We start from the raw sequence: 25,211 nt of genomic DNA on the forward strand, positions 1-25,211 counted from the left end.
GTCAGCTAACTTGGAACAGACTAGGAATTGAACCTGGGGCATTCTGCTCTGTGTAGCTTGGTACTGCCCACTAGGTCATTGGGGCAGGACACTTAGTTGACCTTTCTGTGATTTGAATTTGTGATAAGCTTGCCTGTTAATGACTTCAACGTGCACATCAGCCTGATCTTGTGTCTCCTGCAAGAGATTGAATTCACACTTAACAGTTAATATTTGTCAGTACACTGGTTTGTCCGATGTTCTTTTAATCTAGTTATAGTCTGCACAGGAGTAGTACAGTTCAAATGATGATCTGAGGATTTCAGTGAAGTTTAAGCAGTAGATGATTGTCATCTCAAGCCATTAGGTGCTCTGTTCCCCTGGAACACAGAGCCAGTCCTCTTATTTGTAAAACTCAATATTTTGTTCGTGACCTTTCCCATTCACTCTATGTATTCTGTAACTGTCTTCAATTTACCCATTAACACGACCAATCATTGCCACCTTAGTTGTTAGCTTTTCCTGGATGTTCTCATCAGGTGATGGGAAGAGGGTGTTATTTATCAGGAAATCTTTTAATGGGCGCTATGACACCGGGCTTACATCAAAATCTTGTAATATGCCCCTCCTCCCATGGTGAATGAGATAACATTGTTTAACCTCCAACCACCACATCCTGATCAGAGCCTTTTCACTACAATAGGAATATTTTGCTGTATTTTTGACATTGATCTGAAGGGTGCTCTAAGGTTCCCTAAACCAAAGACGGGGTCCTACTCTCTGCTTCTTCACGGCAAGCAACTGACCAGAAACTGACTGCATCCTTTGCGGAAATTGTTAGCCTATGACTGACTGTTCCTTGAATTTCAACCGATTCATGTTTACAAATTTTAACAGTAAACAAATGAAGGTCTTACAATCGCTCTTTTATGAAGACAGTGTTCCTTTAAGAAATACATCTCAGAGAATCAACGCAGAGCAGAGATGCAACCACTTATAAAGAGTTGAGCGAGCCATTGGGGCAATTCTGTGCTTTGGAATGGTCCCAGTAATTTGACACTAGGGGCAAGAAATTGGGCCGTGTAGCGCCCGTTGTTTCGGCGCTATGCGACTTCCCAAAGTGCCAAGATGGCGTCTTGGCTGCGCACTCACGTTTCCAGCGTGATGTGTGCTGGACTCCATCTTGGTATAGGCATTAGCGCAGGCGCAGATAACGAACGCCAGCTGCATGTAAAGTAAGGAGAAAATGGATACAATCAGTGTGCAACGCTGATTGAAAGTGAGAGACACCATTTTGGAACTTAATGCTCAACTCAATGCACAGTCTTATCCACGACCATCTGAACATTACTTAGGACATGTTGGGACCCCCACCACCGCTATTTAAAGGGACCATGCAGGATTTACAGGTTAGTGAATGGATTATTGCTTCTGGCTGCTAATACATTTGTAACTGTATTTGGAGGTCTCCTATACTTGAATACTAGGACGCGGGACATAGCCTAACATTTAGAGCCAGGACGTGCAGGAGTGAAGTTAGGAAACGCTGCTACACTCAAAGAGTGGGAGAAGTTTGGAACACTCTTCTGCAAACGGCAGATGCTAGCTCAATTGTGAATTCTAAATCGGAGATTGATAGATTTCTGTGAACCAAGGGTATTAAGGGATATGGGGCTAAGGCGGGTGTATGGAGTTAGGTCCCAGGTCCGCCATGATCTCACTGAATGGCGGAACAGGCTTGAGGGGCTAAATGCCACTGCCACTTGCTGCCGCCTGATACGCGCCACCTTCTCCTGCAAGAAAGCGTGACATGTGTTTGGGTGATGTGCCTGTCATGGTTGAATAACTGCCAGTGTGTGTGTGGCCTGTGAGTTGTGGCTTGAAACAGTGGTAATGTGTAAGGGTGAAAGGAAGCATCTGATTGGAAGAGTTGAGTAGTGATTGAAAGAGTATGTTGGTGTGTGGGGGATGGGGAGCGTATGGGACATGTCCAATGGACCAGCTGGTGTTTTCCTGTCCTTTTTCATATAATTCATACATATGAAGTTACTCAGCTCCTTTGCAGCCATGACTCTCAACAGCACTGGCCGCATAAGAATTAAAACCCCAACCCAATCGGTAAGCTACTTAAGAAATTGCTATCAAGACAAAGCTTTACTCTTGATGAGTATTTCCATTACGTTTCAATCGAAACAAGTTTTACCCCATCTCTCCTGGAGACGAGGACCCATGTTGGGGGTCACAGTTCTATGGGCATCTCTACTGACCATTCTTCAAGTATAAAGCTGTATAGCTGGTGACAATGGGCGTTTTCATTTAGGGAAGAGGGTATGGAGATTATCACAGCCAAGACCAACATTTTGCTCATCAGGGGATAGGAGTAGGAACATGCTGGGAACATTGCAAATCCATCAGCTAAGATTTCCTCTGTTTGGTACTTGTAGCAAAATGCTTACAACGTTCGCCTTAGAGCAGAGAAGATTAAGGGGAGACCTGATAGAGATATTCAAAATAATGAGGGGTTTTGATAAAGCAAATAGGGATAAACTGGTTCCTCTGGCAAGTGGGTCATTAACCAGAGGTCAAAGATTTAAAATAATTGTCAAAAGAACTAGAGGGGAAATGAGAAGAATTTTTTTCACACTGTGAGTTGTTAACATCTGGAACGCACCATCTGAAAGAGCGGTGGAATCAGATTTCATAGGAACTGTCAAAAGGCAATTGGACATGTACTTGAAGAGGACTAATTTTCAGGGTTATGGGGAAAAAGCTGGGGTGTGAGACCACATTGGATAGCTCTTTCAAAGAGCCGGCACAGGCACGACGGGCCGAATGGCCTCCTTCTGTGCTGTAAGATTCTATGATTACCTTAAACAGCGAATAAAGAAAATATTCACAAACTCATTCATCGTGTTGCTCGATGTAGTGATCAGAGACATTATTACCCCCAGTGTCCACGTGTGCACTTCAGATGGGGGTTACTGGCTGGTGATCAAGGAGAGGAGTGGAGAAAACAGGAAGAAATAAAGCAAAAAAATAAAATTTTTATTTGGGAAAAAATATATACTGGTGTTCAATTTGTTTTCACATACTTTAACTTTCAGATACGTTTAGTAGCAGTTTATGAGCCTAACTTTTTACATATAGGGCTAATTTTCCAAATAGTGGTGGGAATCTCACCCTCAGCCAGGGTGTAATGGAAAGTTTCAGGTGTGCTGGCCACAGTTTTCCACCCGTCGACTTCAATGGTGTCACTGTTTCCATAAACAGTGGACTAAGCTGCTGACACCGTCAACATTCACTGTCTAGGCTCACTTGGGTGAGATACCAGACAATGGCTGGAGTCAATGCAGCCGTACCCCATCAGAGTCACCACCTTTAAGACTGGAAGAGTAGGTAAAAAAAGGGGTTGGGCGGGGGGATTCTGTTTGCTTAATCAGTACGTCCCTAGCAGTGAGCTGATAAAACATGCTAATTGCTTTTACTGGAGTTTTCAGTGACATTTCTCAGATTTTTCCTTTACATGTTTTGTTAATAATAAATAACATTATAACTTGCACTGTAATTCATTTTATGCTGCAGGTTGTTAGGAACATTATTACTTGGCTGGAGCCCAGTTATTGTCATATTATGGAACGAGGAAAGGCAACAAAAACGTTTTAGGATTTGCAACAATCTAAGAGACTGTGGCTTCCTGTGTGTGCTATTCTTAGTGGACTGGTTAATGTGAATGTTTTAACCTCTGTGCTAAAAATGGACAGGGGAAATTAAACCCTTGGAAGATAATTCAGAGGATATAAATGCCAGTTGAAAGAAAAAAAGACTTGCACTTATTTTGTGACAGAAATATCTCAAAGTGCTTCAGAGACACTGCATTTGAAGTGAACTGACTTGATAATGTACCTACATGGCAGTCATTTTGCATATGGCAAGATCCCACAAACAGCAACAAGATGAATGATGAGCTCATCTGTTTTTGCTGGTGTTGATGAGTGAGAACACCATGAGAACTCCCTGCTGATCTTCATATAGTGCTGTGGGATCTTTAATGTCCACTTGACCATTAGAACAGGTTAGAGAGGTCTTGGTTTGATATGTCATCTGAAGAGCAGCATGTCCAATAATAGAGCACTCCCTGCGCTAGAGTGTCAGCCTAGGTTGTGCACTCAAGACACATCAATTAATAATTTTTCTAACCTTGAGGAGATCTTCATTTTCTTCACACCTTTCCTCAGTGTCATGGTCCTGCAGATAGCCACACATAACAGCAAGCCTTTGTCAAGGGGAAAAAAAAATCATATCAAATATTAAAATACACCAATGATTAAACTGATATCTGTAGATGACAATTAATAATCACAATGAAGCAGAGACATCACCACATGCATGTGGAAAGACCTCTTCTGTTTGCTATTTGTAGGGAAATCAAAATGACCCAGATTTTGCAGGAGCGGTGCATCTCGTGGCCTGCCCTGTTAGACATTTTCCCCTCACCCTTCAGCTTGAAAATTTTTTGTTCTGTGAGTTGCTGGAAGTGCGAGCTGATAACGAGGGCAATGGGGCATCTGGGACCTTAGTGAACGACGGGACCAACAGTCTATCTCCGAAACCAATGAGATTCAAGGATTGAGAAAGAAACAGAGGAACAATGGAGAAGGAAATAAGGTGAATTGGAGTCAAATCAGGTACAGAAAGAGAAATAAGGAGAGGGAAAGAAAGATTCGATTAAGAGAGACAATAAAAGAGTCAGAAAGGAAAAGTAAGAAAAGAATGTAAAAATGTAAAATTTTAAAAATCTAACAATTTACTACCTGCAGGAATGAGACTCCAGTTTCAATTGTTCGCTTTCTGGGTCGGAGAGGTTGAGTGACATTGCAGGAACATAAATCTCCTCATTAAAAAGGTACTTGTGCTTTTAAGTACTAGTCCTCATTTTCTGCAGCGAGTTTAATTGGCAATTAATGCGCGAATGCAGCAATTTCTTGAAACTCACGGGAGGTTGAGGGCGAGCTGCTGTTTTCGTGAGGCTAAAGGCTGAGTGGCACAAATCGTCCAGCAACTTGTGGCGATTCACAATTCACAGGGTTTCTCTTCCTCACCACAGGTTGCTGGATGATTTACACATTAATAACGGTGTGCACATTAAACTCGTCGTTATTTTGGCAGCAAAATCTGGGCCAATGTGTTTTACAAATAGCAAGCAGAGGAACTATTCCTTCCACAGTTCACCCATTTTCTATCCCAACCTCACTTGCATTGTTCTGTTATTTCACTTATCAGAATAAAAATCCCAGCACACACATTTTCATGAGTCATCCCCTTTGTAGTTGTTTTACTGACCTGCTAGGCTAATAATATGGGACTGGAAAAGAAGGAATAATTCCATACCATATTTGGCATTCTATACTGTCCCCATGGTCCTGCAGACTGGCAGTTGCTTCATCTTTTCCTATGGAGAATGAGGGAAAGTGGAATGAAGAATCACAAAAGAACTTGGAGATTCAATATAAAATAATCAGATTTCTCTGCGAATAATTGGAATTTTAAGAAGATGTTTTGGTAATCATCTAGAAAACAATCTTTATGGGCTCCCCAGGTTTTGTTGTCATTGTATTATTGTTAAATTCCTAATGATGCAGTGTCAAATTATAAGGGCAAACTAGTATGGTTTTAAGTAATGTTACATACAGCAGCATTTAGTTTCTTCTGGCAGCTTACAAACTCAATCTTGCAAACTGATTGACTGTGGTCTGAATCTAACTGGTTGCTCAATGGCAAAATAATACAGCACTTACTGGTGTTAAAGAAACACCTCTAAATTTTCATACTCAAACTCAAAGGTCAGTCGGAGAGAGGTCATAGATTAAGAGAAATTGAGACGACTCAATTGGTAAGGATGCTGCCCAGAATGAACTGAGCATGTATACCAAGGAGGTCCCTAGTTTGATTCTTGCTCTGTGCTAATGGCTGAACTCAGCAAGGATAGAGAAATATTGGCTTTAGTGCCACTGGGCTATGGAGAATACAATCACCAGGGCTGCTGACTCTGATCACTATCCAGTGACCCCTGCTGAAAGTGCGGAATCTTGCATGTCAGGTGAGGACAGGATTGCGCTTGACTGTGATGTCCTCCATGAAGGACTAACCAACTGATGGTCACAAATGAAGAATGGCCATTTGGGGCACTGCCAGAGACTGGAGAATTGCAAATGTTACATCCTTGTTCAAAAAAGGGTGGAAGCATAAACCCAGCAACCACAGGCCAGTGAGTTTAACCTCGGTGGTGGGAAGCTTTTAGAAACGATAATCTGGGACAAAATTAATAGTCACTTGGACAAGTGTAGATTAATAAAGGAAAGCCAGCATGGATTTGTTAAAGGAAAATCGTGTTTAACTAACCTGATTGAGTTTTTTGATGAGGTAACAGAGAGGGTCGATGAGAGCAATGCGGTTGATGTTGTGTATATGGACTTTCAAAAGGCATTTGATAAAGTGCCACAAAATAGGTTTGTCAGCAAGATTGCAGCCCATGGAATAAAAGGGGCAGTGGCAGCATGGATACGAAATTGGCTAAGTGACAGGAAACAGACATTAGTGGTGAACAGTTGTTTTTCAAACTGAAGGAAGGTATACAGTGGTGTTCCCCAGGGGTCGGTACTAGGACAGCTGCTTTTTTTGATATATATTAATGACTTGGACTTGGGTGCTATTTCAAAATTTGCAGATGACACAAAACTTGGAAGTGTAGTAAACAGTGAGGAGGATAGTGATAGACTTCAACAGGACATAGACAGGCTGGTGGAATGGGCGGACACATGGCAGATGAAATTTAATGCAGAGAAGTGCAAAGTGATACATTTTGGCAAGGAGAGGCAATATAAACTAAATGGTACAATTCTAAAGGGGGTGCAGCAACAGAAGGACCTGTGAGTGTATGTACACAAATCTTTGAAGGTAGCAGGGCAGGTTGAGAAAGTAGTTAAAAAAGCATACAGGATCCTGGGCTTTATAGAGTACAAAAGCCAGGAAGTTATAAAACATTGGTTCGGCCACAACTGGAGTATTGTCTCCAATTTTGGGCACTGCACTTTAGGAAGGATGTGAAGGCATAAGAGAGGGTGCAGAAAATATTTACTAGAATGGTTCCAGGGATGAGGGACTTCAGTTACGTGGATAGAGGGAGAAGCTGGGGTTGTTCTCCCTCGAGCAGAGAAGGTTAAGAGGACATTTGATAGAGGTGTTCAAAATCATGAAGGGTTTAGCTAAAGTAAATAAAGAGAAACTATTCCCATTGGTGGAAGGGTCGAGAACCAGACGACACAGGTTTAAGGTGATTAGCAATAGAACCAAAGGTGACATAAGGAAAAGCTTTTTTTAACGCAGCAAGTAGTTATGATCTGGAAAGTGCTGCCTGAAAGGGTGGTGGAAGCAGATTCAATCGTGGCTTTCAAAAAGGAATTAGATAAACACTTGAAGGGAAAAAATTTGCAGGGCTATGGAGGAAGACCAGGGGAATGGGACTAACTGGATTGCTCTTACAAAGAGCCGGCAAGGGCTCGATGGGCTGAATGGCCTCCTTCTGTGCTGTAACCATTCTATGATTCTATACCCGAATCCTGCTGCTACCTCTGAGCTCGAGGGGGAAAGAAAGAAACTCAAGGTGGAAATAAACTCGAGGGGGATAGAAAGAAACTCGAGGGAGAAAGAAAGGAACCTGAGTATGCATAAAACAAGAAAACTATTCAGCTGATTTTTTTTAATTGCAGTTATTTCTCAAGCACTCAGTCAGTAGGTGTGAACTTTTGCTCATTAATTTGAGGGATCTCAGTGCTGCGGAATGGAGCACATTTCCACCCAGTGTTTACACCAAATTCCCCTATATTAAGTTTAACATGGGATTGATGTGGGGTAAAGCACCCTTGGCACTGCCCTGTCCATGAGCCTAGCCTCCAGTGCCTTCTGTAGCAAAAATGTGACATTTTGTTTCATTGAGAAACAATACTTAGAAAAAGTATTAAGACCCACAGTGCAGGAGACCTCCAGAGTTGAAAAAAGGGGAGAAAATGAGGTAAATGGCTATTAAATAATGTGAAGATTAGGTTTGAAAGGCCTATAGATTATATGAAGAAAGGGAAGATTGAGGGAGCTAAGGAATTACAGTTTTCAGATACTGTGAAAGAATGAAAGTAGGAGACAGTGTGATGTGTCTTCATTTCAACACAGTGAAGCGGCAGTTTCCCACATCAGCCATCCTCGTAACAATTTAATGGATTAAGGCTGCCCAAACTAATCTCCAACAGGGTTGAATTTTGGAGTTGCGATAATAAGTTTCTTACCAGCCAAAGCATAGCATTTCTGTGTTTCTTCATCGTCCGTCAGCTGAAACATGTCGCTGTAGGCACGAATCATCCGCCAGCAGAACTCTTTTTTCTTCCCATACTGTAAGTCATGAGAGAGTTAATAGAAGTGCTATGCCATGAGACAATGGCTCGGTGAGGTTTACTTTACCGATACATAAAAAAATAATTACAGTGTAAAGAAAGAAGAAAGACAGACTTGCATTTATATAGCGCCTTTCACTGCTTCAGGACTTCCCAAAGCTCTTTACAACCAATGAGGTACTTTTTGAGGTGTAGTCACTGCAATGTAGGAAACACAGCAGCCAATTTGCGCACAGCAAGATGCCACAAACAGCAATGTGATAATGACTAGATAATCTGTTTTTTTTTTAGTCATGTTGATTGAGGGATAAATATTGCTCAGGATATCGGGCGAACTCCCCTGCTCTTCTTTGAATAGTGTCATGGGATCTTTTACGTCCACCTGAGAGGTCAGACGTGGTTTCAGTTTAACATCTCATTCCTAAGATGGAACCTCCGACAGTGCAGCACTCCCTCAGTACCGCACTGGAGTGTCCGCCTATATTTTGTGCATTACATCATGTATGCATAATGTATTATTCTGCTGCTATGTCCCTTTAGGGCCACACTGTCTAACTGCACATTCTTGAGTCAATTAGAGAATAATCCTCTTGGATACATCGTGAGGTCAATTAGAGGGTTGGTTATTTCTCCAGATATTGGCAGCCGATTGTAAATCCAAGGTCCCTGCCCAAGTTCAAAAAAACTGCAGAAAATAGCTGGTTTTCTTTCTTTTTTTAAAAAAACATTGTTTTGCATCTGTAACATAATGTAACATCCGAGTGCAACACCTGATGTGTGACAGATTTAAAACGTTCATACCTGCAGAGATGCCGGCCAAAAAATTTCTATAAAATAATCAACGGTAAATTATTTCTCAACAAGGCTGCAGCAATGACATTGTGACTGTCAATCTTTCAATGCGAAAGACCCTCATACATCATGTACAGAACACTGACAATCAGTATCTCTATAGGCAGACACTTGGACCCGGAACTGGGCCCACAACGGAACTAAAATGGAACACTGAGTAGAATGTGGAACCTTCCTGTCTCTGGGCTCTTGGCTATCTTGTTTCCCTTTTGACCTGCTAGACATACTCTAATGTCATAAGACACACAATTATGGTTGAGACCCTCTCCCCATGTAATCCTTGGAGCTGAAGCCCTCCTCATGAAAAAACACAATTCTCAAAACCCCAAGCAGGTTAAAAAAAAGCCTACAGGAACATTTCCCAGAATCCTTCGCAATCTCACCTAAATAGATAAAGTTTATAAAAATTACAGTCGCTCATTTTTAACAGAGTAAAACTATTAACCAACTATTAACTGTTAATCATCATTATATATAATAAAAACCATGACTGCTATAAATCTCAAATAAGAACAGAAAATGCTGGAAGTGCACAGGATGGGGAGCAGCGTAGATTCACCATAACGATACCGGGGCTAAAAGGGTTACATGATGAGGACAGGTTGCATAGACTAGGCTTGTATTCCCTCGAGTATAGAAGATTAAGGGGTGATCTAATTGAGGTGTTTAAGATGATTAAAGGAGTTGAAAGGGTAGATAGAGAGAAACTATTTCCTCTGGTGGGGGGAGTCCAGAACAAGGAGCATAACCTTAAAATTAGAGCTAGGCCGTTCAGGGGTGATGTCAGGAAGCACTTCTTCACACAAAGGGTAGTGCAAATCTGGAACTCTCTCCCCCAAAGAGCTTTTGAGGCTGGGGGTCATTTGAAAATGTCAAAACTGAGATTGATAGAATTTTGTTAGGCAAGGGTATTAAGAGTTACGGAACCAGGGCAGGTAAATAGAGTTAAGAATGGTGGAACAGGCTTGAGGGGCTGAATGGCCTACTCCTGCTCGGGAGGGCAGTCACCATCTGAAAATAAAAGACAGGCTAGCATTTGGCTGGAAAGAATGAATGGGCCGCACCTAAAATATCACCCTATCCCCCTCTATCAGATACTGACTGACCTTGCATGCATTTCCAGCATTTTCTGTGTTTTTTATTATTGTAATAAACCTTAAGTTCAAATCCATTGTACCATTTTCTAGCAAAACACATAGTAGCACCCTACTGTTGAGTTTCATTAAGTTCAAAGTTGGAAGGTGTTTGAGAAAAGATGAGCTCAAGTACTGAATAGAGGATGAATTATTTATTTTTCCTTCCCTCCACCATTCCTTGGGCGTTGACTCATCACTGGGTACAATTCCACTGTCCCCTGGTAACTCGTGTAAGTAGCCATTCTGGTAACTGTGCATTTCAGCAGGCTATTAGACTGCAAAGTAATGAGGGGGGGGCGGGTCTATTGGATAGCAATCAGAAGCAGGAACTTTGGGCAGTTTTCTCCGCTCTCGTCTGGGAGTGCTGAGGTCGATTGTGGACCCTCTATTTCACACCTGCTAAATTCAGTTAACTCAGCACTGACAGGAGATCAAATCTGAGATCTTCTGATCTATGTGACTCACTGTCTAAGCCAGTGGAGCCAACAGGGGAAGCTCTTGTTGAGTTTTATTCAGTTTAAAACTTGAAGGGCATTTGAGAAAAGTAACAAGAGGTGAAATTAAACACTGTGTAGAGGATAGATTCTGCTAAAGTCGGGGATAAGATTCCTTGAAAATTTGACAATCAACACTGTTTTTAGATTGGGGTTAGTAGGATGCTAGTGATGCTGGCTCTTGACACATAGGTTCACATAGCCAGTGGCAACCACAAAGTCACCTTGCTGGATTCACCAAGGCCAGCTGCTAGAGAGACTCAGTAAAACGCATTCTGCCTGGTTTCTAAAGAACTCTTGAACATACACAATGTTCTTTACTTGCCAGTGTATTTTGAAACTTCTGTAATCTACATATCCTTACATTAGAACATATTTCCAATCATATGCTGCTCTCTACTTTATAATCTGCTTAAACCTCACAATGAAATTTAGTATCATTTTCCTAAGAGCCACTCCATGGTTTAGCTAATCTAGTCTGAATGAACAAAACTGGTAAGGGTTAATGGGAGTAATGCTTGGCTTTGTCCCAACCTGAACTTGGCGATGTGGTTAAAATACATTTTTTTTAGCAATGTAAAGAATCAATTTTAAGAAGTTCTTTTTGCAGATTGTTAGGAAGTGGATTTGCAGCTGCTATTAATTTTATCTGTTCCCGGGATGCAGCTTATGTTGACAAAGGCTGCATTTATTTCCTTGTGCCTTGATTTACAACTGAGTGGCTTGCTGGGCCATTTTAGAAGACATTAAGAGCCAACTATATAATATGGATTCGAGTCTTGTGTAGACCAGATGAGGCGGTGTGGCCATCAGGGCAGGAAGTGTCGGGCAGAGTGAAACCAAACTTTAAAGTTGAAAAATAGAAAAAAATAACTCATTTTAAAAAAACAAGTTTCTTTAGCAGTTATTTAGCCAGCTGATTGGAGTAGTAATTTTTTATTAATGAATATTTATTAACTACTATTTCCATGGGCATTACGAGCATTGGGGTCAAAATTGTGAATTCTAAAAAAATAGATCCAACAAATTGTTTCTTACAAGTTTGCTACGTTATTGTAGGCTAGTTTGCCTCGGTAATAATTGTGTAACAAAGTTTTGCACTGTTTTTACCTTATTTTTATTGTCTAAAAGGACTTTGAATCCATGTTCTTGTTCCTCATGGCTTCCACCGTGTAGTCTGTCTACTTCTTGCAGCAGTGAACTCATTTCATTCTGTTCTACTTCTGACAGTGACAAGCTTTGCACATCAGCCCCAACCTCTGGTTCCAGAGCAGGGGAGAATCCCAGAATCTGCACCAAATTGCTGTCCTGTTCATCGTCCTTCTCCACCTCTGTGTCAGTACATGCTGTGGTGTGACTGGAAATAAATGTACAATAACTTGTAAGTTTCTGTGGCATTGCCCAAGGTCAATTGATGAATGTAAGTTTTCTTTTATATACAAAATGGCAATGGAGTTTGGAGAGACTTTAGAAACTTGGTCCACAGAGCCACATGGCAGTAAAAGCCCACACTACATTGTGACAGTTGACATAGAAAAAGTTAATGGGAAATGTTGATATAAAAGTGTGATCAAAAATCTGGACAACAGGAAGTAAGGTTTGTGGACATGACGTATGTGCTCGATGAAAGATTTTTAAATAATATTTAGATGGATACCCGAGAACGATATACAGACTTCAAACTTGATTGAGACGATCAGACAATATTGGAACTTTGAGATCTGCCTATAAACATGAGCTGAGCTCTGGGAAATAAATGGTCTCTCTCCCTTCTATCCCCATCAAATAAGTGCATTAAAACAATAGTGCAGAATCAATAAATTGTTAACCAAATTTTGAGTGTTGGCAATATTGGAGGTGAATGATGAGGCATGAGGCTGGGAGGAGGTAAATAAAATCGAGGGCCGTTGCTATACCTGGTTTGGGGAGTCTATAATGTTGACTCCTGGAGCCAAAAATGGAAAATACTCAAGCATGAATCGACGCTTTATCCACCTGTATTTCCTGAAAACCTGTAACCTGCACATTCTTGCATTAGAACATGCAGGTTAGTTATTTTACATCTTAGACCACAGACTTATTTGGAATAAAAGCAGATCATGGCAGGTCAGTCAGCATCTGTAAGGATAAAAGAGAGACTGCTAATGTTCTGGGGAGTGTGTCCTTCATCTAATTCTGATGAAGGGTTACACATGCAAAATTTTAATATGCTATCTTTTCTCTTTATGGATGCTAAATGACCTGATGTGTATTACCTGCTTTTATTTCATATTTCCGGTATATGCCATTTTTCATTTTAGCTAAACTTCTTTGGAGATGTTTCAACCTATGATATTACCCAAGGATTGCTCTTCATTACTGGTAGCCTCCATATCTGTGTCACCCACTTACCCTGGCACATTGCCATTCATTTTTCAAAACTAAAATAAAGGAAAACGATTCATCTCCATTTATATATATGGAGAATGCATTACGAAGATCTGTGGGATATGACTTAAGCCCTACAAATCATAGAATCATAGAAGGTTACAGCACAGAGGGAGGCCATTTGGCCCATCGAGTCTGCGCCGGCTCTATGCATGAGCAATCCAGCTAGTCCCACTGCCCCGCCCTATCCCCGTAGCCCTGCACATTTTTTTCGTTTCAAGTACTTATCCAGTTCCCTTTTGAAGGCCATGATTGAATCTGCCTCCACCACTCCCTCGGGCAGTGCATTCCAGATCCTAACCACTCGTTGTGTAAAAAGGTTTTTCCTCATATCACCTTAAGTCTTTGCCCTCTGGTTCTTGGCCTTTCCGCCAATGGGAACAGTTTCTCTCGATCCACTCTGTCTAGACCCTTCATGATTTTGAACACCTCTTTCAAATCTCCTCTCAACCTTCTCTATTCCAGGGAGAACAATCCTAGCCTCTCCAGTCTATCCACGTAATTTAAGTCCCTCATCCCTGGAACCATTCTAGTAAATCTTTTCTGCACTCTCTCTAAGGTCTTCACATCCTTCCTAAAGTGTGGTGCCCAGAATGGGACTCAATGCTCCAGTTGTGGCCGAACCAGTGTTTTATAAAGGTTCGACATAACTTACTTGCTTTTGTACTCTATGCCTCTATTTATAAAGCCCAGGATCACGTATGCTTTTTTAACCGCTTTCTCAACCTGTCCTGCCACCTTCAAAGATTTGAGCATATATACCCCCAGATCTCTCTGTTCCTGCACCCCCTTTAGAATTGTACCATTTAGTTTATATTGCCTCTCCTTGTTCTTCCAGCCAAAATGTATCACTTTGCACTTCTCTGCGTTAAATTTCATCTGCCATGTGTTCGCCCATGCCACCAGCCTGTATATATCCTCTTGAAGTCTATCACTATCCTCCTCGCTGTTTATTACCCTTCTAAGTTTTGTGTCATCTGCAAATTTTGAAATTGCGCTCTGTGCACCCAAGTCCAAGTCATTAATATCATCATCAAAAAAAAGCAGTGGTCCTAGTACCCCACTGGGGAACACCACTGTATACCTTCCTCCAGTCTGAAAAATGACCATTCACTGTTTCCTGCCACTTGCAGGATTGCAAATGTTACACCCGGTTCAAAAAAGGGGAGAGGGATAAAACCAGCAGTTACAGGCCAGTCAGCCTAAGAATTGGGAGGTTAAGTTAACAGCTTTTCAGAGCAGGACCACATCCTGGCTCCAACATGCCTACTCCTGAGTTTAACCCAAGCAAGTATGTACGCGCAGCAGACACCAGGAAATCCAGCCCCCACTTAAAGTCAGCGGGCTGATACTTAAAAAGGGCAATGTAACTCACTGACATGCTTGAGGTACTTAATATTTTGTGTATTGGAAAATTAAAATGAATTTAACTTTACCTGTTTGGGTTTCCCATCGCTTCTGATTCACGTCAGGTGAGAGCAGGTGAGAAGGGCCGGATTCATGAAGTAAGTGCCTTTATTGCACTGCTTATGGACCTGGAGGAGCAGGAGTGCTACATCCAGGCCCAACAAGCTCACTTGACCGACAGGAACCCCGCGATCGGCTGCCCCCCACCCCTCCCCCAAACAATGGGGGACCCCCACCCACCATCGACTCTTCACCCGACCTCCAGCGAACTCCGATCTCCAAATCCCGGCCTCCCTCTGACCCCCAGCTGCAGCCTGCTACTGCAGGCCTTCCTGCCCGACAGCCAGCCAGCCTGTCAACAAGCTGGCTGCCAGGTGTGAAGCCAGGAAGTAAAATCTATTGGCCAACTAACCTTCTGGGTTTCGCACCCGAAAATCTGCGCCCCCGCCCCACCACCCCACTTCCTGGCACAAAGTCAAAATTCTGCCCAATAATCTGGGACAAAATTAATTGGCACTTGGAAAAGTATGGACTGATAAATGAAAGTCAGCACAGATTTGTTAAAGGAAAATCGTGTTTGACTAACTTAATTGAGTCCTTTGGTGAAGTAACGGAGAGGGTTGATGAGGGCATTGCAGTTGATGATGTGTACATGGATTTTCAAAGGGCATTTGATAAAGTACTACATAATAGACTTGTTAGCAAAATTAAAGCCCATGGGATTAAAGGGACAGTGGCAGTGTGGATACAAAATTGGCTAAGGGACAGAAAGCAGAGAGTAGTGGTGAACGGTTGTTTTTCAGACTGGAGGGAAGTATACAGTGATGTTCCCCAGGGGTCAGTATTAGGACCAATGCTCTTTTTGATATATATTAATGTCCTGGGCTTGTGTATACAGGGTTTAATTTCAAAGTTTGCAGATAACACGAAACTCGGAAATGTAGTTAACAATGTGAAGGATTGTAACAGACTTCAGGAGGACATAGACAGACTGGTGAAATGGGCAGACACATGGCAGATGAAATTTAACGCAGAGAAGTGTGAAGTGATACATTTTGGTAGGGAGAATGAGGAGAGGCAATATAAACTAAATGGTACAATTCTAAAGGGGGTGCAGGATCAGAGAGACCTGGGAGTGTATGTACACAAATCTTTGATGGTGGCAGGACAAGTTGAGAATCATAGAATCATAGAATGGTTACAGCACAGAATGAGGCCATTCGGTCAGTCGAGCCCGTGCCGGCTCTCAGCAAGAGCAATCCAGCAAGTCCCCCTCCCCTGCCCCTTCCCCGTAGCCCTGCAAATCTTTATCCTTCAAATACTTATCCAATTCCCTTTTGAAAGCCACAAATGAATCCGCCTCCACCACACTTTCAGACTGTGCATTCCAGATCATAACCACTTGCTGCGTAAAAAATCTTTTCCTTATGTCGCCTTTGGTTCTTTTGCTAATGACCTTAAATCTGTGTCCTCTGGTTCTCGACCCTTCTGTCAATGGGAACAGTTTCTCTCTATCTACTCTGTCTAGACCCCTCATGATTTTGAGCACCTCTATCAAATCTTCTCGCAACCTTCTCTCCTCTAAGGAGAACAACCGCAGCTTCTCCAGTCTATCCACTGGAGAAGGCTATTAAAAATGCATGGGCTTACTTAATAGAGGCATAGAGTACAAAAGCAAAGTAGTTATGCTAAACTTTTATAATACACTGGTTAGACCTAAACATCCTGGGGGTCACCACTGACCAGAAACTTAACTGGACCAGCCACATAAATACTGTGGCTACAAGAGCAAGTCAGAGGCTGGGTATTCTACGGCGAGTGACTCACCTCCTGACTCCCCAAAGCCTTTCCACCATCTACAAGGCACAAGTCAGGAGTGTGATGGAATACTCTCCACTTGCCTGGATGAGTGCAGCTCCAACACTCAAGAAGCTCAACACCATCCAGGACAAAGCAGCCCGCTTGATTGGCACCCCATCCACCTCCCGAAACATTCCCTCCACCGGTGCACCATGGTTGCAGTGTGTACCATCCACAGGATGCACTGCCGCAACTCGCCAAGGCTTCTTCGACAGCACCTCCCGAACCCACGACATCTACCGCCTGGAAAGACAAGGGTAGCAGACACATGGTAACAACACCACCTGCACGTTCCCCTCCAAGTCACACACCATCCCGACTTGGAAATATAATCGGCCGTTCCTTCATCGTCGCTGGGTCAAAATCCTGGAACTCCCTTCCTAACAGCACTGTGGGAGAACCTTCACCACACGGACTGCAGCGGTTCAAGAAGGCAACTCACTGCCACCTTCTCAAGGGCAATTAGGGATGGGCAATAAATGCCGGCCTCACCAGCGACGCCCACATCCCATGAACGAATAAAAAGAAAAGCTGGAGTATTGTGCTCAATTCTGGGCACCACACTTCAGTTATGTGGAGAGACTGGAGAAGCTGGGGTTGTTCTCCTTATAGCATAGATGGTTAAGAGGAGATTTGATAGTGGTGTTCAAAATCATGAACGGTTTTGATAGGGTGAATAGGGAGAAACTGTTTCCATTCGCGTAAGTGTCGGTAACCAGAGGCACAGGTTTAAGGTGATCGGCAAAAGAACCAGAGGCAACAATTTTTTTTTACGCCAGTTGTTATGGTCTGGAATGCGCTGCCTGAAAGGGCAGATTTAATAATAACGTTCAAAAGGGAATTGGATAAATACTTGAAGGGAAAAAAATTACAGTGCTATGGGGAAAGATCAGGGGAGTGGGACCAACTGGATAGTACCATAGTAGGTACAGCACAGGAGGAGACCATTCGTCCCATTGTTCCTGGGCCGGATTTTTGAAAGAGCTTCCCAAATATCACTTTCAAAGAGCAGGCATAGGCACAATGGGCTGAATGGCCTCCTTCTATGTTGTATCATACTATGAAATGTATAGATTCCTTTCTTGCTTTGTAGACAACAGATCAAGGCCCAAAACCAATGGGGCAGCATTTGCACCTCACAATTTTCCTAACAGTCAGTTGGTAAGAGTACGTCTGGTATGGAACTGAACAATACAGACCACAAAGCTCAATTAGCGGTCTATGCTGGGCTAGTTGATCTGAGATGGGACAATGGTAGAGGTGCTACTAGTGGTCTCAACCACCCTGGGCTGTGGGAGGAAACATCAATGAAGGGTACTGTGAAAGTGAGCGAGATGAGGACAGGAGCAGGTCAGCTATGATGCTTCCACAGTTGAATAGCATACTGACAATCACTGTCTGGCTCACAATGAAGAATGATCACTTGGTCGAGGTACTGTCGGGTGGTGGATCCTGTGCCTCATGACAACTCAGTTCCCCAAGGACAGCAGCAGAGCAAATTGGAAGTGCATTTAGAGACAGCAGAACGGAATAGTGATAAGCATCCCATTTAATCAAACTACTCTGAATTGTGTCCAGACATTTATGCACTGAAGATGGTGAACAGTTTGACAAGCACTGGTTCATAGACAAATACTGAGACAGTGTGATGAAGGTATTTAGTTCTCACCAACAGCAGGTTACTCTCTGCTTAGTGCAGTTGGTGACTCTTTTGCAACTGTGCAACACTCTTTAATAAAAAAGTAACTAATAGGAAATGTTATTAGAGCATTATACTGCCCTCTCAGCAAACGGTCCTTTTACACTTTTCACGTGACAGAGCTGGCCAGCAGGAGGGCAGAATAATGTTACATTTACATTAAATTCAGTTTATTACCCAGCTTCCTGCTGAAACTGAAGAAATGGAGAATCAGGATCCAGCTCAGTCCTGTCATCTGTGAACGATGAAGCTGTAAAAGCAAGCATGGAACAGTCTAATGCTGCAGGGATTCCTATTGGTCTGTGGATTACAAAGGAAACATAAATTCTTACTTTCAATCCTCACCAAAGAATCTGCACGGCTCACAAATACATTCTTTTCCTGGAGTGTTAATTTAGCGGACGCCTTACCACCAGTATCCTTTTCAATGCATAAAAGATGAAGAATTATGATTAACCTTAAGATCTTCTAGACACTGTCACTATCCAGCTGATAGCTTTAGATTGGAGCTGTCCCCGTCCTGTGTAGTTCTGAAATAACGCATGCTGCCTTGGAAGACTTTTGCTTTAATTTGGCTGGACTTCATGTCTTACACCACAAGTATGCTTTAACAGATCTATTCAGTGAATTATATTCTTAAATTATAGTGCTGGACTTTTTGATGATACTAATACACACATACAAACCACACACATTATATATATTATATATATACATGCATATTATATGTGCATACATATATATACACATACACACACATATATACATAGAGGCACTTGCATATGCATACACACAAATGCATATACTCGCATATACCCATCATATATACAGACACATACACACACATATGCATACATATACAGACACAAAAATACATATAAGCATATATATATATATATATATACACACTCAGACACATATACATAAGTGCATACACACATAAATGCATATAGACACATATACATACATACAGATGCACATATACGTATACACATGTACATACACATGTATACATATACACACGCAGGCACCCATATATACATATGCAGACACACTTAATTACAAATATATATACGTACAGACACATACACATATACATATATACACACACACAAACACAGAGCAATCACCCAACTGGCCATTCTTTATATGTGAACCTAGAGAGCAAGTGGTGACTGGCTAGTCAACCAGAGGTAGCACGCGGTGTCTGCTGGTACGCTTGAGGCTTTCCGCGACCGGTGGTCACCGCAGGGACTGGAGTGCATCCTGGACCGATATAATAAAATTATAATTTGGCACTTATTTTGGGTTTATTGGTTTACTGCACATGAACACATGCTAACCCCCCCTTCTTATAAAAGGGGGGGCCTAAAACAAAAAAAAGGAAAAAAAAACACAGATGGGGAATCACAGCTGATCTGGTCCTCGCCCTCCATCCGAACACACATTTCTCAGCAGGAGGCACTGGATGGTGGCCGAGTTTTCCCCTCTCTAACCCAAGAGCGCTCAGGCAAATCAGAAACACCTATAATCTCTCAGGCTGAGATCAGGTAACTCTGTGCAGACAGGATGGTTTAGGGACGGTAATTTTTTCCAATTACAATCTTAAATGGCAATGAAGTTCAACACGTCCACACAAATTCCGTGATCGAGGCCCTGCTGTGATGCATAAATACATCAGGATGCTAAATTCTGGGACAGAACGACAACAACAACTTGCATTTATATAGCGCCTTTAAAGCAGTAAAATGTCCCAAGGCGCTTCACAGGAGCGATTATCAAACAAAATTTGACACCGAGCCACATAAGGAGATATTAGGTCAGGTGACCAAAAGCTTGGTCAAAGAGGTAGGTTTAAAGGAGGAGAGAGAGGTAGAGAGGCGGAGGGGTTTAGGGAGAAAATTCCAGAGCTTGGAGCCTAGGCAGCTGAAGGCACGGCCGCCAATGGTGGAGTGATTAAAATTGGGAACGTGCAAGAGGCCAGAATTGGAGGAGCGCAGAGATCTCGCAGGTTAGTAGGGCTGGAGGAGGTTACAGAGATAGGGAGGGGCGAGGCCATGGAAGGATTTGAACACAAGGATGAGAATTTTAAAATCGAGGTGTTGCCGGATCGGGAGCCAATGTAGGTCAGCGAGTACAGGGGTGATGGGTGAACGGGACTTTAGGATACGGGCAGAGTTTTGGATGAGTTCAAGTTTATTGAAGGTGGAAGATGGGAGGCCTGGCCAAGAGAGCATTGGAATAGTCAAGTCTGGAGGTAACAAAGGCAAGGATGAGGGTTTCAGCAGCAGATAAGCTGAGGTAGGGGTGGAGACGGGCGATATTACGGAGGTGGAAGTAGGCGGTCTTGGTGGTGGAGTGGATGTGGGGTCAGAAGCTCATTTCAGGGTCAAATAGGACGGCAAGGTTTGTGAACGGTCTGGCTCAGCCTCAGGCAGCGGCCGGGAGAGAGACGGAGTCGGTAGCTAGGAAACTTGAGGCAGGTGAAGACACTGTCTTCGGTCTTCGCAATATTTAACTGGAGAAAATTTCTGTTCTTTCAGTGCTGGATGTCAGGCAAGCAACTTGACAAATTAGAGACAGTGGAGGGACGGGAGAGGTGGTGGTGAGGTAGAGCTGGGTGTCATCAGTGTGATGTTGCTGAGGGGCAGCAGGTAGATGAGAAATAGGACACACATACATATACGTAGTAGTGTGAAGGTGGCTAATAATTGAACTTCAATGTAAATGAAAGAAAGGCCCAAGCCACACAATTAACAAAATGAATATTAAGAAGCAGCAGAGGGAAGTCACCATGTTCCCACCCTCCCAGTGGAGCAATAATTATAACTAACCCCGCCTCACTCTCGCTGTCTGAGGCTTTCCCAGCGTTTGCTGTGAAGTAGATGGAGACAGACTCTGTCGAATCATCGCTGTCTCTCTTGGATTCATATCTCCTCTTCTTCCTCCTGGCACTTTTATGTTTTCTCAGACTGGCCTGTTTCTGTACAATGGTTTGGATGCATCCCTTCAGGGAGGACACCTCTTCCTTCAGGCCATCCAGGCAGCTTTGTATGGAGTCCAGGTGCCACCGTATCTCAACCTGCTCCTCTGAGGGACCATTGGGAGCTTGGTGGGCCTCTGTCTCTGCCAAGGGCTGCTCTGGGTTGGAAATGGGCCTGAGATGCTCCTCCTCCCACAAACCTTCCAATTCCAGAGGGCTCTTCTGCCGTTTCCAGAAGTAGTAAAATCCCAAGAATCCAGAAGCCACCCCAGCCCCGGCCAGCACCCCCAGGGCCTTGAACCTCTCCTTACTTAACATCGGCTTGGGTTAATCAGGCCATTGTCCCAGTCACTGCCTCCTGATGGGCGGCCGGCTGGGGAGCAGGGCCACCGATCGCCAAAAGTCATGTGACGCGCCCTCCCCGTTGCTAAGGACGCGCGAGCGGGAGACAGCGGGTCAAATCTCGCGGGACTACGGCGGGGCGGGATTCACGCCCTTTGGAAGCCCGCTCACTTTCCCGCCCGCTGCGTGTTGCCATGGCAACGCACGAGGTCCACACCTGCCCAGGTACGGTCTGTTGTTAATATTTTTATGCATTTTTAAAGCTAAAGTGTGACCCAGTTGACCGAAGCCTGGTGATATTTGGTTATCTTTACTGATTTAATTGTTTTTTTTTGTGTGTGTGTGTGGGGGGGGGGTAATTTATGCAAGGTTTGCAGGCAATGGTGGACATTCAAGAATACTTACAGGTAAGTATAGTGAGGGTCATGCAGAGTTTTACAGCTAAGGTAAATGATCCTTTATCTTTAAAAGAAAGTATACATGTTACATAAAAACCCGATTCCAAATCAATCGGAGCGACAAATCTCCTCCGTGTGTGAGTTAAGGCCAGGGCCAGTGAGGAGGGGATGAGGTACTGAGGGAGTGCCGTCTTTCGGATGAGACGTTGAACCGAGGCCCCGTCTGCCCTCTCAGGTGGATGTAAAAGATCCCATGGCCACTATTCGAAGAAGAGCAGGGGAGTTCTCCCCGGTGTCCTGACCCAATATTTATCCATCAACCAAAATTTCAAAACTGAGGTTGGTAGATTTTTGTTGGGTAAGGGTATTAAGGGTTACAGAAATAAGGCGGGTAGATGCAGTTAAGATACAGTTCAGCCATGGTCTAATTGAATGGCGGAACTTGCTCGAGAGGCTGAATATTCTACTCCTGTTCCTATGTTCCTAATCAACATTACTAAAACAGATTATCTCATTGCTGTTTGTGGGACTTTGCTCTGTGTAAATTGCTGCGTTTCCTACATTACAACAGTGACTACATTTCAATCGTACTTCATTGGGTGTAAAGCACTTTGGCATGTCCTGAGGTCATGAAAGGAGCTTTATAAATGTAAGTTTTTTCTTTTGCTGCGATAGTTTGCAGCAGGTCCTGGCTGACAATTAATCTTTGTGATGCTCCAATTCCCCAGCAGCTATTCCTCCTTTGAGGTTGAATCTACCCTGGAAAGGATGGCAATAAGTATTCCTGCAAAGGCTGGGAGTTTGGGTATAACAAATTTGTCTATGTATTTTAAAGCCTGTCTCTGTCCAGGCTAAGAGATGGTTCTCTTGTACTTTGCATAGGAATTTTCTGAGTGAGGGCAATAGCCTTTGTTTTTCAATTGTTGCGTTGACAGGAGTCTGAATATTATAACAGTTTGAAAGAAGTTGGGAGTGAAATATTAGGATTGGTGAAATACAGCAGGATGTCAAATGGAGGAATATTTTGTGCCCCACTCTATTTTTTTGTTTATTTTCCCCAATTTTTAAAGGATTGAAAGAAAAAAAAACTTGCATTTATATAGCACCTTTCACAACCTCAGGATAACCCAAAATGCTTTACAGTCAATGAAGTACTTTTGAAGTGTAGTCACTGTTGTAATGTAGGAAACACAGCAGTCAATTTGTGCACAGCAAGATCCCACAAACAGCAATGTGCTAATGACCAGAAAACCTGTTTATTTTTAGTGATGTTGGTTGAGGGATAAATATTGGCCAGGACACCGGGGCAAACTCCCCTGCTCTTCTTCGAAACGGTGGCATAGCATCTTTTACATGCACCTGAGTTTAACATCTCATCCAAAAGACGGCACTTCTGACAATGCAGCACTCCCTCAGCACTGCACTGAAGTGTCAGCCTGCATTATGTGCTCATGTCTCTGGAGTGGGACTTTGAACCCACAACCTTCTGATCAGAGGTGAGAGTGCTACCCACTGAGCCATAGAAATCCTGGGAACACACAGCAGGCCAGCCAGATTATGAAAGAGAGAAAAGGGTTGAGACTTTTTTGGGTGTGAATCCTTCATCAGAACTTCAGCTGATTTCCAGCATTCTTTTTGTCTCTTCTATCTCTTCAGCCGTTAATACTGAGCAAATGCTTATTGAGGGGCGAGGCAGAGCAGCTGCACTTGATTTTCGCTATTCAGGGGGCACACAGCGCTGTTTTGATGATGAAATTATGAAGTTTAGTGCAAATTGCATCATCATGTCGGTGTGTGCCAAACAAAAACTCGGCAGATGCTTTACAAGGACAACGCACCTTAATAAATGGGATTAATCTAATGGGAAAATAACCTGATGCTCTGATCTTTTCACAGGTAAATCTTTGAAATTTTCTGAGGGGGGGATGAGATGAGTTCAATGTAAAGCAAAACTGGTGCTGGAGAGATTACAAAGCACAGACAAGCCCACTATGCTAGTTTTACATTGCACAGAATTTACAGCACACAAACATGCCATCCGGTGTTTATGCTTCACACAAACCTCCTCCCACCCCTCTTCATCTGACCCTATCAGCACAGCCTTTTATCTCTTTCTCCCTCATGTGTTTATCTAGGTTCCCCTGAAATGCTTCTGTAGTTTAACCCACCTACTCTATACTATGTTGATTTGTAAGTGGTTGATATGTCTACACTATGGGCATAGGCAGAAACTTTCCATATCGGGGAATGATTCATTAATTTTGTCACAATGATAAACGGGTTAAATTATGAGGACAGGAGTTGTACTTCCTTGAGTATGGAAGATTAAGGGGTGATCTAATTGAGGTGTTTAAGATGATTAAAGGATTTGATAGGGTAGATAGAGTGAAACTATTTCCTCTGGTGTGGGAGTCCAGAACAAGGGGGCATTACCTTAAAATTAGAGCTAGGCCATTCAGGGGTGATGTCAGGAAGCAGTTCCTCACACAAAGGGGAATGGAAATCTGGAACTCTCTTCTCCAAAAAGCTGTTGAGGCTGGGGGTCAATTGAACATGTCAAAACTGAGATTGATAGATTTTTGTTAGGCAAGAGTATTAAGGGTTATGGAACCAAGGCGGGTGGATGGAGTTAGGCTACAGATTGGACATGTTCTAACTGAATGGCAGAACAGGCTCGAGGGGATGAATGGCCTACTCCTGTTCCTATGTTCCTGAGGGAAGAAGGGTTTCAATATTGATTAGTAAATGAATTATTTGGGTGCAGGGAAATTATGACCTTAGTAACCAATAACCACTTTACACTTTGGGCCACTGGGAACCAGGAGCAATGAATGGCAAGTTTGCACAGGTTGGTTCATGAGTTGTGCCATGGGAGATCCACACATTTTTTTTGAAGGGCATATCATTGCTGTATCGGGAAAGGAAAGAACCAAATCAGTATAAGTACTGATTATTTATTTGCTGGAAAAGTCCTTGGTTGCTACAAGTGATACTGGCACTGTGAAATCTTTGTTCCAACTGAACACTCCTAGTTCCCCCTCTAGTGTCTGGATGACTATATTACACTGCACATGCAAACCACAAATGATGCCTTTGCGACAAGAATTGTGCCATTAGATCATACATTTCCCAAACAGAAAGAAAAACTTTCCTAACAGTGACAGTGGTTTCCTTTTAAACAATAATTACATTT

At 42.9% G+C, this 25,211-nt stretch overlaps 1 protein-coding gene across 2 annotated transcripts in view; it reads right to left on the bottom strand.

The window, feature by feature from the left end:
* LOC137305852 (regulator of microtubule dynamics protein 3-like) overlaps positions 1-21,679 on the bottom strand; it is a 37,642-nt gene extending 15,963 nt beyond the window's left edge. Inside the window, exons 1-7 of one of the 2 annotated variants that reach the window (XM_067974787.1) lie at positions 21,130-21,679; positions 18,473-18,595; positions 12,013-12,259; positions 8,316-8,418; positions 5,368-5,428; positions 4,177-4,252; positions 134-177 (exon numbers count right to left, since the gene is read on the bottom strand). In XM_067974787.1, coding sequence (XP_067830888.1) covers positions 134-177; positions 4,177-4,252; positions 5,368-5,428; positions 8,316-8,418; positions 12,013-12,259; positions 18,473-18,595; positions 21,130-21,596 — 1,121 coding nt within the window. In that variant the 5' untranslated portion in view covers positions 21,597-21,679. Of the gene's footprint in view, positions 1-133; positions 178-895; positions 1,204-4,176; positions 4,253-5,367; positions 5,429-8,315; positions 8,419-12,012; positions 12,260-18,472; positions 18,596-21,129 lie in introns of those variants that run through there. The other variant, XM_067974788.1, reaches the window with a different exon arrangement.
* Positions 21,680-25,211: the final 3,532 nt, after the last annotated feature.

The sequence above is a fragment of the Heptranchias perlo genome, chromosome 41 (genome assembly GCF_035084215.1).
Source record: "Heptranchias perlo isolate sHepPer1 chromosome 41, sHepPer1.hap1, whole genome shotgun sequence".
Lineage (NCBI taxonomy): Eukaryota > Metazoa > Chordata > Chondrichthyes > Hexanchiformes > Hexanchidae > Heptranchias > Heptranchias perlo.